At 41.8% G+C, this 14,932-nt stretch overlaps 1 protein-coding gene across 1 annotated transcript in view; it reads right to left on the minus strand.

Moving 5' to 3' along the window:
• The window catches only part of SLC36A4 (solute carrier family 36 member 4), a 232,567-nt gene that overhangs the window by 173,769 nt on the left and 43,866 nt on the right, over positions 1-14,932 (minus strand). Inside the window, exons 7-8 of the mRNA XM_007069478.4 lie at positions 12,877-13,104; positions 9,087-9,185 (exon numbers count right to left, since the gene is read on the minus strand). Of these exons, the coding sequence (XP_007069540.3) occupies positions 9,087-9,185; positions 12,877-13,104 (327 nt within the window). The remainder of the gene's footprint in view (positions 1-9,086; positions 9,186-12,876; positions 13,105-14,932) is intronic.

Genomic DNA, 14,932 nt, shown 5'->3' on the forward strand with positions numbered 1-14,932 from the left:
GGTTGGAATTCGATGTAACTTTGATAACTGGATTGAAGTTGGAGAAAGAATTAAAGTCCATCTATGTTGGTAATGACTTGGGAGTTTATACAGGGCAGTACGTGCAGGGTGTACATAAGGAAACTGAAAAGGAGTACTTGTGCACCTTAGAGACCAACAAATTTATTTGAGCATAAGCTTTCGTGAGCTACAGCTCACTTCGTCGGGTGCATTCAGTGGAAAATACAGTGGGGAGATTTATGTACACAGAGAATATGAAACAATGGGTGTTACCATACACACTGTAACAAGAGTGATCACTTAAGGTGAGCTATTTACCAGCAGGAGAGGGAGGGGGAACCTTTTGTACTGATAATCAAGGTGGGCCCCCCCGCTCTCCTGCTTGTTTCATGTTCTCTATGTATATAAATCTCCCCACTGTATTTTCCACTGAATGCATCCAGTGAAGTGAGCTGTAGCTCACGAAAGCTTATGCTCAAATAAATTTGTTAGTCTCTAAGGTGCCACAAGTACTCCTTTTCTTTTTGCGAATACAGACTAACATGGCTGCTACTCTGAAACCTGCCACAAGGAAAACTGAATTTGATAAAGAATTATCAACAACCTAGCCTGAGTCTTCACTACACTTCCGCAGAAGATGAATATAGCAGGCAAGGAACGTTGTATGGCCAATAACTCAAATAGTGCATCAGCTACATAAAGCAATGCACTGTGCTCCCACCCATTTACCTATAGTTGTTGGTTTTGCAGAAGCTTGACAGTGTAAGAAAGGAGAAGATGGCCCTATCAGATAATGCTTCTTTTTGTGCTTGGATAGTGTTCAAAACATGTCCATTAATGATATGGTAACTGTTGGCTTTGGAGGTTGACAAGGGAGCCTGAATTTGAAGATATGTCCTCCTGAGAATTCCCACCTCTTTTATTTTGCACATCTTGTCAAATACCTTCAGAGAACTGAAAGACACTAATGCAGTAGATGTACACTGATCCAGAGATGCCCCAACTGTACATTAAGATGATGTCACGTTACCTGTTAAATGTCTATCCCTGACAAATCCAGTCGGGTCTTAAAAACACCAGAACAGAGTGTTAAGCTAGCAGGTTTGGGGTTTTTTTGTTTTTAAAAGGGATAATGCTAAGCTGCTAAAAGAGTTTTTGACAATGAGTGGCTTTTATCTCAAAGCCACAGTTCTAACAAGCTGCTCTGCATCTGTCTCAAAATCCAAAACAATGACATTTTAAAATGATAATTCACTTTTTTTCCTCTTTTAAATCCTAGAATTGGTTAGCTGCTGCCTAATATGATTCCAAAGCCTCTGTCTTTTTGTATACAAAATACCACTCCATCCTTTATTGCAAAACAGTGATATCCAAGTTCAAAAGCAACTTAACAGACTTCTGGAAGAAACAGGTTAAACAAAAATGAGGAGCCTTATTTTCCTACTCTGAAATTAATGTTTAAAAGTAACATAGCATTTTCTGTTCACTAAGCTAACCAGTGTACAATACTCAACAAGAAAATAATACTGAATTGCATAGATTTGTATTTAAAGGGACAGAAAAGCATGTTATTTTGTCTAAACAATATGAATCAATTTCTTTCTTTTTGTTGCAATTTTCAATTACAGTATCACCTTCACTTTTAGGTGGGGAGGGTGTCTTAAATGACAAATACTACACGAGCTTCTCAGTCATATGTGGTGAATATTTTCCTGATTATAATACACATGAACAAAATTATTAAATATTCTATTCATACTCTGTGTATTGTTAAGTTATATCTGTACTACAATATAACACATTCCAAAGGCCCAGCTTTGGCATAGTTCCAGACATAAAGACATAGTGCTTTATCCTCAGTTTTAAGTCCCATCTGCACTACAAGTTCGAGGGAGCCATGTTGTGATCAAGTCTAATGAATCTTGTATTTTCACATAAGACCTTTCTTCCTTTGAGAAAAAAGAGGATTCTGAACATGATGCTGCTGAACAAAGGTTAGTTAATTTTGCTTAGTAGCAGTATGGACAGGACATCAGATCTGCTGCAAACCTGGCATTCGCCTAGGAAATGTCATGTATCAATTAATAAAGAAAGTGTCTACAGAATGCCTACTTCCAAGAGGAGTTGTAAACACAGATTTTGTTTGACTGCATGTTCCAGTAGCACAAGTGCATTTATATGAATGTGCAATAATCCAAACGTAAATTCTGCAGTTATTTGAATTGAATGTTAAACACAAACATCCATGTTACATTTGTAATCATCCAGAAAAACATGTTTATTTGAACGCAATCCAATAACAGCAAATACTGAAAATACAAAACACAGTGGTGAAGCACCGGAATTCATAGATATTAAGGTCAGAAGGGACCATTATAATCATCTAGTCTGACCTCCTGCACCATGCAGGCCACAGAATCTCACCCACCCACTCCTGCAATAAACCTCTCACCTATGTCTGAGCTATTGAAGTCCTCAAATCATGGTTTAAAGACTTCAAGGTGCAGAGAATCCTCCCGCAAGCGACCTGTGCCCCATGCTGCAGAGGAAGGCGAAAAAACCCCAGGGCCTCTTCCAATCTGCCCCAGAGGAAAATTCCTTCCCAACCCCAAATATGGCGAGCAGCTGAATCCTGAGCATGTGGGCAAGATTCACCAGCTAGAGACCCAGGAAAGAATTCTCTGTAGTAACTCAGATAATTCTCTGTAGTAACTCAGAATGGGTTACCTAGGGAGGTGATGGAATCTCCATCCTTAGAAGTTTTTAAGGCCCGGCTTGACAAAGCCCTGGCTGGGATGATTTAGTTGGGGTTGGTCCTGCACTGAGCAGGGGGTTGGACTAGATGACCTCCTGAGGTCTCTTCCAACCCTAATATTCTATGATTCTATGAAAATGAACATGAATCGGTCGACACTGCTTTGGACCTGTCATCAGCATGGACACATGTCCTCTGGAATGGTGGTTGAAGCACAAAGGGACATATGAATCTTTAGCACATCTGGCACATAAATATCTTGCGACACCGGCTATAATAATGCCATACAAATGTCCGTTCTCACTTTCAGATAACATTGTAAACAAGAAGTGGGCAGCATTATCTCCTGCAAATGTAAACAAACTTGTTTGTCTGAGCAATTTGCTGTACAAGAATTAGGACTGAGTGGACTTTCTAGGCTCTAAAGTTTTACAATGTTTTATTTTTGAATGCAGGGTTTTTTTGTACATAATTCTACATTTTTAAGTTCAACTTTCATGATAAAGAGATTGAGCTACAGTACTTGTATTACGTGAATTGAAAAATACTATTTCTTTTGTTTTTTACAATGCAAATATCTGTAATAAAAAATAAAGTGAACACTGTACACTTTGTATTCTGTGTTGTAATTGAAATCAAAATATTTGAAAATGTAGAAAACATCCAAAAATATTTAAATAAATGGTTTTCTATTATTGTTTAACAGCGCAATTAATTGTGATTACTTTTTTTAATCGCTTGACAGACCTAGTGGTCTCTAGTGCATATTTTTTCATGGGAGTAAACAATGTACCTGGGTAAAGTGTGCTGGGAAACCTGGTGTCACAGGATGGATCACTTCCCAGGCACCTCCTCATGGCCTGGATTGTTTCTGTGGCACCTGCCTCAGCTTCCCTTATTGGACTCCTTAAAAATTCCACACAGTCTTTTCTCTTTCCATGCCACCCTGGTTTATCAACATAGAAATGTAGGGCTGGAAGGCACTTTAAGGAGCCATTCAGTTTAGCCCAGTAAAGCTAAACCATCTTGACAGATGTTTGTCCAACTTGTTTTTAAAAAGTGTCCAATGATGGGGACTCAACAACCTCTCTTGGAAGCCTATTCCAGTGCTTAACTACCCTTGTAGTTAGAAAGTTTTTCCTAATATCTGACATAAATTGCCCTTGCTGCAGATTAAGCCCATTACATTTTGTCCTACCTTCAGTGGACCTGGAGAACATAGAATCATAGAATATCAGGGTTGGAAGGGACCTCAGAAGGTCATCTAGTCCAACGCCCTGCTCAAAGCAGGACCAATCCCCAACTAAATCATCCCAGCCAGGGCTTTGTCAAGCCTGACCTTAAAAACTTCTAAGGATTGTTAGAAACAATTGATCACCATCCTCTTTACAGCAGCCCTTAACATATTGGAAGACTGTATCAGTCCCCCCTCAATCTTCTTTTCACAAGACTAAGAATGCTTAGTTTTTTTTAAGCATAAACTGTTCCAATCAAAACAAGGTCCTTAGAGTCCAAATTTCATCCTTCCCGGCCCTACCTGGCTGGAGTCGTCTTCTCCCCTGGAGTATGCTCTCTGCTCCAACTCTCTATCTGTCTCTCCCAAAGCTTCCCAAGCTTCTCTCCTTACCAAACCAGGCTGAGAGAGTCAGTGGGTAGCCCTTCCCCTGCTGATGTCTCCCTCTTTATCAGGCCCAGGTGCCTTCCCTTAAGCCCAATTGAGTAGTAGGTGATCAGGCACAGATGCACTGTACCCCATTCCCTCTTAAAAGGGCCAGTCACCTTGTGACACCGGGTTACTGAAGAAAAGAAAAAACTGTTTCACAGTGACTATTTTATGTCACCTGTCCCAATTTTTCTCAAGATCATCCTGATTTTTGTGTCTTGAAAACCTAACTTACAAGTTGGTAGGAGCCCAAAGTAACTTTCATCACCAATGAAATGATCACTATTAGTATCACTTGAACACAAAGTTCTTATGTTCCTCACTTGCCAAGGCAACATGACGAAGAAATTAAACTGTCCGTTCAATTTAACAGTAAAATATGCAGAGATCAAAAGTCCTTTTAGAGGCAGATGAACATGCACATAACTTTAATATTGGGAAATGAGTCCACTAACGTCCATAGTATCTGAAATATTCAGATGTAACAACCCCAAACAGCCCAAAATAGAGGTAATGAAACAGGGAGATGTTAATCTTTTTGGCATTATTGGTGTATTGAGCACACAAATAAATCTTTCTTCCTTCCCACTTTGTCGCTGATCTTCTGCTGAATCCTAATTTGCATGCATAGGAATTAAGGACTGATCATTCTGTCACCCTGCTGTCAGCTGTTCCTGTCAATATACATGGGTCATTAACAACCAGCTGCCAAGATATTCAAAATTTGCAGTACCTCAAAATCCAAAGGTAACCTATGCCAGACAATAGGGATCCCAGTCCTGAATCTGACTTAAATAGAAAGCAAGCAAACAAAGAAAATGTAGTCCTGGAGTGCAACACATCTTGCTATTAACACAAACAGTGATTAGCTTGTGGCCCAAACTGCCATAAATCTGCACTGAACTTCTTTCTCCAGACTGTTGTAGCTCAAGATGCAGTCAAGTTAGTCAGTTGCCACCACATTCACACAATAAAACTGTTCAAATTAGCAAACAAACAAGATTTTCAACAGATTTTGTATGAGTTATATTAACAACCTATTTTACCAAATTACCTTGAAACATCAGTTTGCACAAAACGGGGGCAGCAGCATACTTCAAAAGAAAGTTAGTAAAAAGGAATGAGTAAAAACAGCATCCATTCAGAACCCCTGTAAGTGTACCACCTGCTCCAATCCCTTAATGAACATTCAGGATCACAAACCTATCCACAAATTTCTTGTTTAAAGAGCAAAAATAAAATTGGTACGTGCTACACAACTGATGGGAAAATTCAAATGGAAGCCTTATTGGAAGCTTTGAGAACTTCTCATGTAAATCCATGGAACTGAGACAGATGGAGATATTGCCTCAAAATCATTATTCAAGATTGGCCAATTACCTGTTTAAACTTGAAAACAGCTCTCTGTATTAAGTGAATACTTAACAGCAAATTTCCAAAATGCAAAACATTTCTTGGAATAAGTCATAGAGTCATACATACATAAAGAAAGAGGTATTGGAAAGGCATTAAAGATTGTAAATACTATATTAACCCACTTGAGAGTTTCCATTGACAATTTAACAATCAATAAAACATTCCTGCTCTGTGAGAGTTATTACAGAAAGAAGTCTTATTCGGGCTCATGAAAGGTGCTAAACTGACAGTAACGAAGAATGAAATTTTCTATTTATCTAACGATCAAATAAAGCACAAGCAGTCATAATGCAAACTATCCACACATTGCTAGATTACGCATTTCATAGGGGATATCCAAAAATCATTGAATGTTTACAACACCCAACCACAACACTAGTCTACGATGGACTGAATCGAAACCCTAAAGGTTGAAATCACCAAGGTTTAATCCTTCACCATTGAATTAAATGCTAGTTTTACCACTGACTTCAGTGGGAGCAAGATCAAGTCCTAAATCCTATTATCAATCTCCCATTGGGTTGCCCTGAACCATACTTTTAAATTAAGTAATTTAGAGCTGTACTTTAGAACCCTTACTGCAGCAAATAGGACTTTACTCCATGAGCAATACCACTGATTTCACTAACACTGCTCATGGAGTAAGGTATTAGTCAACATGAATATAAGTTGCAGCTTTAAATTAAAAAAATACAATAAAAAGATATTTCATATTTGGGAGAACATTTAAATAAAGCTACTTCAGGTATGTTAGCAACAAGAAGAAGGTCAGGAGATGTGTGGGACCCTTACTGAATGGGGGAGGCAAACTAGTGACAGATGATGTGGAAAAAACTGAAGTACTCAATGCTTTTTTTGCCTCAGTCTTCACAGACAAGGCCAGCTCCCAGACTGCTGCACTAGGCAGCACAGTATGGGGAAGAGGTGAGCAGCCCTCGGGGGTGAAAAAACACGTTAAGGACTATTTAGAAAAGCTGGACATGCACAAGTCCATGGGGCCGGATCTAATGCATCCAAAGGTGCTGAGAGAATTGGCTGATGTGATTGCAGAGCCATTGGCCATTAGTTTTGAAAATTCATGGTGATCGCGGGGGAGGTCCCGGACAAGTGGAAAAAGGCAAATATAGTGCCCATCTTTTAAAAAGGGAAGAAGGAGAATCCGAGGAACTACAGACCGGTCAGCCTCAACTCAGTCCTTGGAAAAAACATGGAGCAGGTCCTCAAGGAATCAGTTTTGAAGCACATGGAGGAGAGAAAGGTGATCAGAAACAGTCAACATGGATTCACCAAGGGCAAGTCATGCCTGACCAACCTGATTGCCTTCTATGATGAGACAACTGTGAATATGGGGAAAGCGGTGGACGTGATATATCTTGATTTTTGATACGGTCTCCCACAATATTCTTGCCAGTAAGTTAAAAAAGAATGGATTGGATGAATGGACTATAAGGTGGATAGAAAGCTGGCTAGATCATAGGGCTCAGTGAGTAGTGATCAATGGCTCCATGTCTAGTTGGCAGCCGGCATCAAGCGGAGTGCCCCAGGGGTCGGTCTTGGGGTCAGTTTTGTTCAACATCTTCATTAATGATCCGGATGATGGGATGGATTTCACCCTCAGCAAGTTTGTAGATGACACTAAGCTGGGGGAAGAGATAGATATGCTGGAATATAGGGATAGGGTCCAGAGTGACCTAGACAAATTGAAGGATTGGGCCAAAAGAAATCTGATGAAGTTCAACAAGGACAAGTGCAGAGTCCTGCAGTTAGGATGCAAGAATCCCATGCACGGCTACAGGCTGGGGACCAACTGGTTAAGTGGCAATTCTGCAGAAAAGGACCTGGGGACTACAGTGGACGAGAAGCTGGATATGAGTCAACCATGGGTGCCAGGTTTGTATAATTTTTGGTGGTGCCCAGAATGGGTCCAAGCAGAGCCATCCCGTCCATAGGATTGGGCCCTGTACTTTGGGGGGCCCTGCGCTTCAGGGGGATGTGGGGTCCAGCGGGGCTGGGGGGTTAGTGGGGGACCTGGCACTGGCAGCAGAGAGTGACCCGGCCCCAGCCCGCCCCGCTCCGCCAGCTCCCGGCATTGCTCGAGGGAGAGGGCAGAAGCCAGAAAGAGGTGGGGTGAGGACTTGGGGGAAGGGGTGGAGTGGGGGACGAGCAGGGGCGGGAGCCAGTGGGGCAGAGCAGGCGCCAAGCCTCCCACTAACCCCCCAGGCAGCCCGGGACCCCACATCCTCCTGAAGCATGGGGCCCCCCAAAGCGCGGGACCCAGGGCAGTTGCCCCGGTCTGTCCCGTGGATGGGACGGCTCTGAAAATATAAACCCAAACCAGGGAGAGACAACCACCACAACACTATCCATAAATATAGCCAAACCCAAACTTCAGCCCCTTCCTCAATAGCCTGAGAAGAAAGAGGAAAGGTGAGGAGGTGTGCACTGTGCCCAGAAGGTTAACAAACCTGGGCACTGGCAGACCAATGCTGAGGAGATAAGGGAGGAGGGTCCCAAAGCAAGGAACCTGCAGAGAGCATTCTGCCAGTAACCTTTTCTTCCATAAGTTGAGAAGGTCTCCAGCTTCAGTAACTGTGCTGATCTCCTCTGTGGCAGTAAAGCCTGGAGAGTCTCTCAGGTAAGCAGGTTTCAAACCACTTAGAGCTTGAGAGGTTAAAATCGACACCTTGAATTCCACCTGGATGCTTACCTGAAGTAAATGTAAGTATCCCAGAGCACTGGTTTAATCATGTCCTCCCAAAGTGTAACTGCAGTTAATAAGCATCCTGCAGGATTCTGTGTAAACCATAGTTCTGAATGGTCCCCAGGTTGAACAGTGCATTACAGCAATCTCATTCTGAGATGACAAAGGCATGAATAACTGTGGCATACTCTGTATCACAAAGATGTCCCTGATGCCAGCGGGAGGTACCCATGGGCCCTCCAGTACCCTCACTCCCTGTGGAAAGCCCTGGAAACAGCTTGTGGGCCCTGGCTAAGCATGTCCCAGGACTTTCTTCCCCCGCCACAGCGCTACAAACCAGCCTGAAGCCAGAACTTTCCACAGGGGCTGCTGCAGGCCCACAGGGCTGCACAACGAAAGTTGCCCATAAGCGGCATGCTTGATTAAAATAGCTGAATCCCATTAACATGAAATTCAATGGGATGGGCAGAATATTGCGATTAACTGAAAGTTAATAATGGGATTGCTTATCATCAATCATTGTATTTAGATGGGTACAGCTAAACACTTACCACACCAATGCCTTCAAAAGCAAATATGGCAGTACCAAAAAAAAGTGGATATTTCTTCCAACCAGCCACAGGGGGAAGTTTTCGAGGATCAGATATATCCTGGGGAGAAAAAACACAGCATCATCACATACCGTATATCAGCATTACCCAGACTTTTGAAAGCTGAGCTCCTCTCCAGGAAAATAAACCCAATCCCATCCTCCCCGCCCCCAACAACATCACCATGTGGTATTAATAGCCTGCACATCTTAAAATGTAACCAATACCTGCTGCTCCTCGCCCACATCTCCTCCTCTCCCCAGCTAGTCCTCTGCCCACTTGCACTTGGGAAATACTGGTGTAGATATTTGTAATATGATAGTTAACGCAACACTTTAAATGCCAGCATTCTTTACTCCTGGGGAAATTCTGCACCACTGCGCAATGCAGGATTTTGCAGAAATTAACGTTCTGTGTGCAGAATTTCCCTTTTTCCCCACAGAAGTGGGCTGCAGAGATGTTGGCTACCACTAGGGGCCACTGGACCTGGCAGAGCCCAGCTTACAAATAGAAAACATGGCCAAGAGGAGGGGAAGGGAACTGGAGGGTTCCCAGCAGCTGCAGTTCCCAGCACACCCTGATAGGGAAAGGAGGCAGCATGCAGGAAACTCAATGCAATCCCAGAACCCAATATCAAGCTGTTTCTCCCTCTGGATCCCTGGGTTCTAAGAGGTACACGTTTGTCAGCTTGGGTTGGATGAATTCCTGGAGGTTTCATCAAGTGTGATTATCTTTAATTAAAGTTTAATCTTTAATTCCTGGAGACTCCCGGAAATCCTGGAGGGTTGGCAACCCTACTAGGAGGGTAGCGGGTGAGTCTCTGGGCTGGGGGGGGGAGGGGAGGTGCAGCTGTGCTCTGGGTCTGTAATCTAGTGACCAAAGAGACTGAAGTATTCTCCGACTGGTTTTTGAATGTTATCATTCTTGATGTCTGATTTGTGTCCATTTATTGTTTTACGTAGAGACTGTCCAGTTTGACCAATGTACATGGCAGAGAGGCACTGCTGGCGCATGATGGGGACTTTGTCCTCACCCATAACTATTTCTCATTTGGGGACAATGTAGACCTTCAAATCAGCGGCACTGCTATGGGTACCCGCATGGCCCCACAGTATGCCAACATTTTTATGGCTGACTTAGAACAACGCTTCCTCAGCTCTCGTCCCCTAATGCCCCTATTCTACTTGCGCTATATTGATGACATCTTCATCATCTGGACCCATGGAAAAGAAGCCCTTGAGGAATTCCGCCATGATTTCAACAACTTCCATCCCACCATCAACCTCAGCCTGGACCAGTCCACACAAGAGATCCACTTCCTGGACACTACGGTGCTAATAAACGATGGTCACATAAACACCACCCTATACCGGAAATCTACTGACCGCTATGCCGACCTACATGCCTCCAGCTTTCATCCAGACCACACCACATGATCCATTGTCTACAGCCAAGCTCTACGATACAACTGCATTTGCTCCAACCCCTCAGACAGAGACAAACACCTACAAGATCTCTATCAAGCGTTCTTACAACTACAATATCTACCTGCTGAAGTGAAGAAACAGATTGACGGAGCCAGAAGAGTACCCAGAAATTACCTACTACAGGACAGGCCCAACAAAGAAAATAACAGAACGCCACTAGCCATCACCTTCAGCCCCCAACTCAAACCTCTCCAACGCATCATCAAGGATCTACAACCTATCCTGAAGGACGACCCATCACTCACACAGATCTTGGGAGACAGGCCAGTCCTTGCCTACAGACAGCCCCCCAACCTGAAGCAAATACTCACCAGCAACCACAAACCACGCAACAGAACCGCTAACCCAGGAACCTATCCTTGCAACAAAGCCTGTTGCCAACTGTGTCCACATATCTATTCAGGGGACACCATCATAGGGCCTAATCACATCAGTCACACTATCAAAGGCTTGTTCACCTGCACATCTACCAATGTGATATATGCCATCATGTGCCAGCAATGCCCCTCTGCCATGTACATTGGCCAAACTGGACAGTCTCTGCATAAAAGAATAAATGGACACAAATTAGACGTCAAGAATTATAACATTCAAAAACCAGTCGGAGAACACTTCAATCTCTTTGGTCATTCGATTACAGACCTAAAGGTAGCATTTCTTCAACAAAAAATCTTCAAAAACAGACTCCAACGAGAGACTGCTGAATTGGAATTAATTTGCAAACTGGATACAATTAACTTAGGCTTGAATAAAGACTGGGAGTGGATGGGTCATTACACAAAGTAAAACTATTTCCCCATGTTTATTTCCCCCCCACACACACACTGTTCCTCAGACATTCTTTTCAACTGCTGGAAATGGCCCACCTTGATTATCACTACAAAAGGTTTCCTTCACCCACCCCCGCTCTCCTGCTGGTAATAGCTCACCTTACCTGATCACTCTCGTTACAGCGTGTATGGTAACACCCATTGTTTCATGTTCTCTGTGTATATAAATCTCCCCACTGTATTTTCCACCGAATGCATCCGATGAAGTGAGCTGTAGCTCACGAAAGCTTATGCTCAAATAAATTTGTTAGTCTCTAAGATGCCACAAGTACTCCTTTTCTTTTTGTGGATACAGACTAACACGGCTGCTACTCTGAAAACTAAAAAATTAGGTCAGCTTACCTATGTCCTACAGGACTGTGAAGAATTTCACACTCTGTGTGATGTAATTAAGGTGACCTGAACCCCGGTGTAGACACTGTTAGGTCAGTTGAAGAATGCTTCCATTGCTGTGTTAAGTGTGTATACTGCAGCTACAGCATGGCAGCTGTGCCACTGTAGTGTTTCTAGTGTATATATACCCTCAGTTACACTAGCTTCACATTTTGAAGGTTTTCTTCACAACTATAACCACTAAAGACTTTTTTTTAAAGTGAAATCTGAGACTCTGGAGAATATTTATTGATAATTGTTCTGTCTTTGCCTTTGTCCCAACTCAACCCTCCCACTGGCTGTCTTTCTTGCCAATCAGTGGGGGGCACACATCACACTATGGGAAATACTGCTGTACATAAAGTAGCACTTGTATTTTTCCAGTATCATCTTATGCCAAAGGTAACCCTGGCAAACTCTTTTGAACTCTGGTCACAGATCTTCTGAGGGTTTTTTTAAAATATGTGAATTTTTGTTTTCATCCATGATTCAGCTTGCTTTATATAAATCTCTCAAGACACCTTTTAGTATCATGGCAACAATTCAGTACATGCAACAATTATTCAACTGCTTAAAAGCAGAAAGTTTGCAAGATGTGATCTAAATGAGAAGTCTGCAAATGTTCAGTACTGTACTTGGAGAGACACTAGAATTAAGTTACAGTTTAAATTGCTGCCCTGCTGAACTGAAGGGACAGGCAGTGGAACAGAATCCCCAAAGCTGCAGGTGACAGGCATGGAAGATAATTTTGTCACACTCAAGGGGCAAAAGTTCTTTCAAACGTGTACTTTTTTCTTTTACTGCCTTAATGGCAGGAGCAATTAGTAGGCATTTTCCTTTCTTTTTTAAAGTCCAATTTCCCATAAATGTCACATCTTCAAAAGGCTCTCTCTTTCTGCCACTTTTTAAATACCCATCACTTTAGTACCTACAGTATAAGCCATGCTGTGTGAAAGTTAGGTTAATAAATATAAATCTAATAGTCACTTGACATTACATACAAATTCCAAATGAGATGTCACATCTTCACAAAACAATTGGGGGGGGGGGATGTATACTCACTCGAACGATGTACTGGTAAATAATTACCAGGCTGACAGCCATGGAAAGATTGGCAAGGAACGAAAGCACAGACAGGCTCTTAAGGTCACGAATGAAGACCAGAAGGATAATAAATGGCAGAAAACACAGCATGTATATTCGTAAATCAACACTCCTTTTCTCAGAGGGACCACTGGTACTAGTGTCATTCATCGGTACAATCCTGTTCTCCAAAAATCCTTCATGGACCTGGAGGGAAGATGTTTTTAAAAACATCAGCAGCACTGTATTTTATGTGAATGATTATATTTGTTATACTTTTAAAATCCCAGCTATAACATTTAAAGGCGCTTAAGGGAGAGTTAGACACCCAACTCCTACTAACTTTCAATGGGAGTTGGACACTTGCCTCCCCAATTTAGTTAAAGCATTAGTCTTGTCTACACTCATACTTGCACCAGTTTAATTAAACTGTTTTAAACTGGTGCAAACCCAGCTGTCTATATTTTAATTTAAAAGTGGGTTATTTCCATTCAACTTAAACTTGTTCCCAATCAACTTAAGCTAAACTCAAAAAGCCATTCTTATACAGAGATAAAAGTCCATGCAGAGGTTTGCACTTGCTGAACAGAATTGGTTTAGATTAAACAGGTACAATTCTCCCTGTAGTCAAGTCTAAAATATTCCTAGATTCCATATAACAATACAGCAATTTCCCAATGTTATTCAAAAGACTAAGCATGTAAAAACTCACAATTGTTCTTGTACATTAGAAAATATTTAACATGATCGATGGTGTTAAAATTTCTTTTATGAAAATCACATCAATTTATGGCATGAATGCTGTGATCAAAAGCAGTGGTAAGCCAAAACATTTGAGGTGACAGACTGCATTCCTCAAAACAGTAACAGTTTCATTCCATTTTCTTTAAAAGCTATAGTGGCTTTATCCTATAGAATGGGTGATCTCTTTTTAATCATTTTCCCACCATATTTTCCCATCTTGTACCCCGAGTATCTGATAAGGTTAGTTTGCTTGCATTGCAGAAAGCCTTAAACTTGTAGACTTGAGAAAAGGAACACAAAAAAAATATGTAAAGTTATTAATTCTATGTGATGTGAAAAGAAACAAGCACAACTGAGACGTCACTGGTCTGAAACTCAAAACAACTGCACACAATAAACTGCCTTCTAAACACCAAGAGAGACAAGGTGGATGAGGTAATATCCGTTATTGGACCAGCTTCTGTTGGTGAGAGAGAAAAGCTCGAAAGCTTCTCTCTCTCATCTACAAAAGTTGGTGCAATAAAAGATATTCCCTCACCCACCTTGTCTCTCTAATATCCTGGGACTGACACAGCTACAATACCACTTCTAAATTCCAAATCAGCCAACCAGACTACTGTAGTCACAACCTGAGCATCTAACACAAAACTGTAGCTCAGAGAATGTACTGTGAAAGTAGAGCTACTCCAGTCTCACAGATAAAGTATATTTATAATAATACATGAGCATTATGGTCCTGTTTATCTACTTCAGAGGTGTTAAAAGAATTAATTAGTCAACATTTGAACAATGCTTTTCACATGTGTACTGCTATACAAGAGCTATACAAAAGAAACAAAGATACCACTGAGCCTCTTAACAGAAAACACTTTCAGCAGTTTACAATGAAAGTATATGTACGAGTACCAGTGTCATGTTCCAGAGTATATGTAGTCACATTAGCACTAAAACAGACAACACGATACAACAGCAATAGTCAATGCATCAGTGCACACACTGAAAGAAAATACAATTTTCTATACTGTACATCCACTGTTTTCCAGTCATAAGTGACATGGTAATCACGTTTCTAAATTAAGCATGTTAATGAAGTGCATTGCGATGTCGTTAGTGAGTTTTATGGTCATCATCAAGGCCCCTCATAAGAACAGCCATAATGGGTCAGATCAATGGTCAATCTACCAAGTATCCTGTCCTCCAGCAGTGGACAGTGCCACATGCTTCAGAGGGAATGATCAGAACAGGGTAATTTATCGAGTGATCCATGCCCTGGTGTCCAGTCACAGCTTCT

This window comes from Chelonia mydas, chromosome 1 (assembly GCF_015237465.2).
Source record: "Chelonia mydas isolate rCheMyd1 chromosome 1, rCheMyd1.pri.v2, whole genome shotgun sequence".
In the NCBI taxonomy this organism is placed as follows: Eukaryota; Metazoa; Chordata; order Testudines; family Cheloniidae; genus Chelonia; species Chelonia mydas.